At 35.9% G+C, this 2,843-nt stretch overlaps 1 protein-coding gene across 1 annotated transcript in view; it reads left to right on the top strand.

Moving 5' to 3' along the window:
* Nucleotides 1-2,843, top strand: part of GPHN (gephyrin) — a 292,262-nt gene that overhangs the window by 180,153 nt on the left and 109,266 nt on the right. The window contains exon 8 of the mRNA XM_030884864.1: nt 1,899-2,044. Within this exon, the coding sequence (XP_030740724.1) occupies nt 1,899-2,044 (146 nt within the window). The remainder of the gene's footprint in view (nt 1-1,898; nt 2,045-2,843) is intronic.

Genomic DNA, 2,843 nt, shown 5'->3' with positions numbered 1-2,843 from the left:
CCATAGGGTCACTAGAAGCAGGATCAGCTCAATGGCAGTGAGTTCTGGTTTTGGTTACCCAACAAATAGTTTTGAGGATTAAATGAGGGCCTAGAAAGCTTTAGTGAAATAATCTGGTACTAAAATTAAAATAGCACAGTAAAAAATTAATAATAACCCTTTGCCATTGAGTTGATTCTGACTCATAGGGACCATATAGGACAAAGCAGAATAGCTTCAAAGGGTTTCTGAGACTGTATATACTTATGGGAGCAAACAGCTTAATTTTTCTCCTTAGTAGTGGTTAGTGATTTGAACCACTGACCTTGAAGTTAGCATCCCAATGCTTAGTCCACTGAGCCACTAGAGCTCCTTGTTTAAAATACCTGTTACTACTATTATATATTAATAATACTAACATAGTTACCTAGACCATCTCTAAAAAAGGGTAACATCTGAATTATTACTCTCACATTTTGTGTAAATTAAATGGTAGAGGGAGTTGCTTTATTTTAATTCCATTAACTTATTATTTCTCAGGAACATTGTCTTGGATGAACTTCATTCAAGTAAGAACTTAATGTCACTAGATTACTCTTGAAATTAGCAAAGCTAAAGCATAATCAATCTCCACAGTCTACTTTGTTGTTTCCCCAAATGTATTCCTTCTGCGGTATTTATTATAGTGAATATTGTCTAGGAAAACTGTTTTATTCTTCTGCTAGCCTCAATGACTTCTCTTATTTCTTAATCTTATTTGTTTCTTACTTACTTTTCACTAAGTTCTACTTTGATCTTACAGATTGTAGCCATATAGGAATGTTATAAATGATAAAGATTTCTTACTTCCAGAGTAAAACTACAGCAAATGAAATGCCAAGTGATGAGAAAGTATACTTTTCACATTCTTGTTAATAAAAACTCAGAGCGAGTGAGAAAATGAGCTCTTTGAGGTCAAATTATTCTCCAACGGAATGTGGTTCTATGATTTTGCTTAACATAGCAACAGCTCAATAAAAAGAAACTATTGCTCTGAGCTTTTCTTGTCACCAAAAAGAACAATTAGCCCACATGAGCCATAATAGAGCCTTTCTACTAGTGTTGAATCCACCCAAAAAAGCTTTATGTAAAATTGACATACGGTATCTTACCCATTTGCTTTGAAGTTGTGGTGTTTTTATTTATTTCACACACAAAAAAAAAATGTCTCACAGGGGTCGCCTGATGCATAACCGTAGCAAATTACAGTTATGAAGTAGCAACGAAAATAATTTTATGGTTGGGCGGTCACTACAACATGAGGAACTGTATTAAAGGGTCGCAGCATTAGGAAGATTGAGAACCACTGCTCTGTATCGATATAAAGAGGCAGCTAAACTCATCAGTGGACACAGGCATGGCCTTAGCATATGCGTTAATGTTATAACCATGCTGAATTTTCAAATTATATCTTTCCACCCTTGTCAGTAACTCAGGAAGCCATTCCATGACCCCTAGAAGTCCTTTTTGCCATACTCATTTGTTAGGATGGCTTTCATTCCATTCATTAGTCTCTTCTGTGTTATACCACCTCCCCCAAGCAGTGTTTTGATAAAGAGCATGCTTTGGGCAATGCCACAAGGCTCTCTACCGCTCTCTACTTCTCCTCTACCTCTCTCTTCCTTGACTCCTTTCATTTCTCCCCATCTCAATCATTCTCCCCCTTTTTCATCTCCTCTGCCTTTTCCTTAGGGCTTCCAGTACTAAGCTGTGGCACCTGTGAACATTGCTAACCCTAGGACCTAGAGTCTAGGTGTAAAGAGGTTGCTAACTTGCTGTGGATCGCAAGCGTTAGCCAGTATCTTTCAGAAACTGTGGGATAAAACTCCAAACTAGTTGGAGGACTACTTGCTTTAAGGTATGTGGTTTGAATAATCCAGGTAGTAATAAAGTGACAGACATAGGAACAATTAAGGAAGAAAAAGAGGGACTAAGGAAGAATGCATCTTTAAGAAGAAAGCAGAAATCCAGGGGTGATATAACGGGAAGACCTGCACCTAATAAACCCAAAACTGCATTCAGGAAGGTGTGAATTTGAGAAATAAAAGGAGAGAGCATTGCATATTGCAAATTAGAATTAATAAACTCTTAATGTTTTTGAAGATGTACTTCCTCATACTGAACAAGCTGATCACCTTCTTTGTGCTTTCACCCCTTCTTATAGAGAAGTGGGCTGCCATTGTCTCAAAATCTCTCATTGTTAATAAAGGCAAAAACAGTTCAGAATCCCAAGTTCAGCAATCTGCTGAAGTTCAATTCCAAAGGCTTATCCCTTCAGAACGTATTTTGGAATCATTTGAAGAAGGGAGAGATTTTTAAGAAACCAGGAATTCAGTAGAGATCCATGTATAAAATACAAATCCTATATATCTATAAGGATATATACCAAGTGAAATCTTTGCCATTTGTATAAATTCAATTTAATTTTTTTTCTTTTTACATCCTGATATAAGGACCCTTCAAAAAATTCATGGAAACATGTAACTAAAAGATAATGGAATGTTTCCAAAATATATATGCTTATGAAAATACAGAAAATCAAAAAGAACATTTTTTAATTACTCATTATCTCACTGCCTAAACACTGTCAACAAAATTAACATTTTGTTGTTCCTGCAGTTACATTGAATGCTAAAATCCCAGGTAAACATTCCGCAACTTTTCTGATGTAGGCTAGCTAGTTCCTTTTCATTAGCAAAAGTAATGTTCCAGGGTTGCTGATTTCTTCATTACATCCCCTTTGGCCAGAGCTGGTTCTCCAACTCTTTTTTTTTTTAATAGATCATTTTATTGGGGGCTTTTATATCTCTTATAACAATCCATAT

The sequence above is a fragment of the Echinops telfairi genome, unplaced genomic scaffold (genome assembly GCF_000313985.2).
Source record: "Echinops telfairi isolate 266 unplaced genomic scaffold, ASM31398v2 ScPeMD7_18;HRSCAF=68, whole genome shotgun sequence".
Taxonomy (NCBI): Eukaryota; Metazoa; Chordata; class Mammalia; order Afrosoricida; family Tenrecidae; genus Echinops; species Echinops telfairi.
Note: the sequence above shows the minus strand (reverse complement) of the source record. Positions and strands in the feature narration are given on the sequence as shown.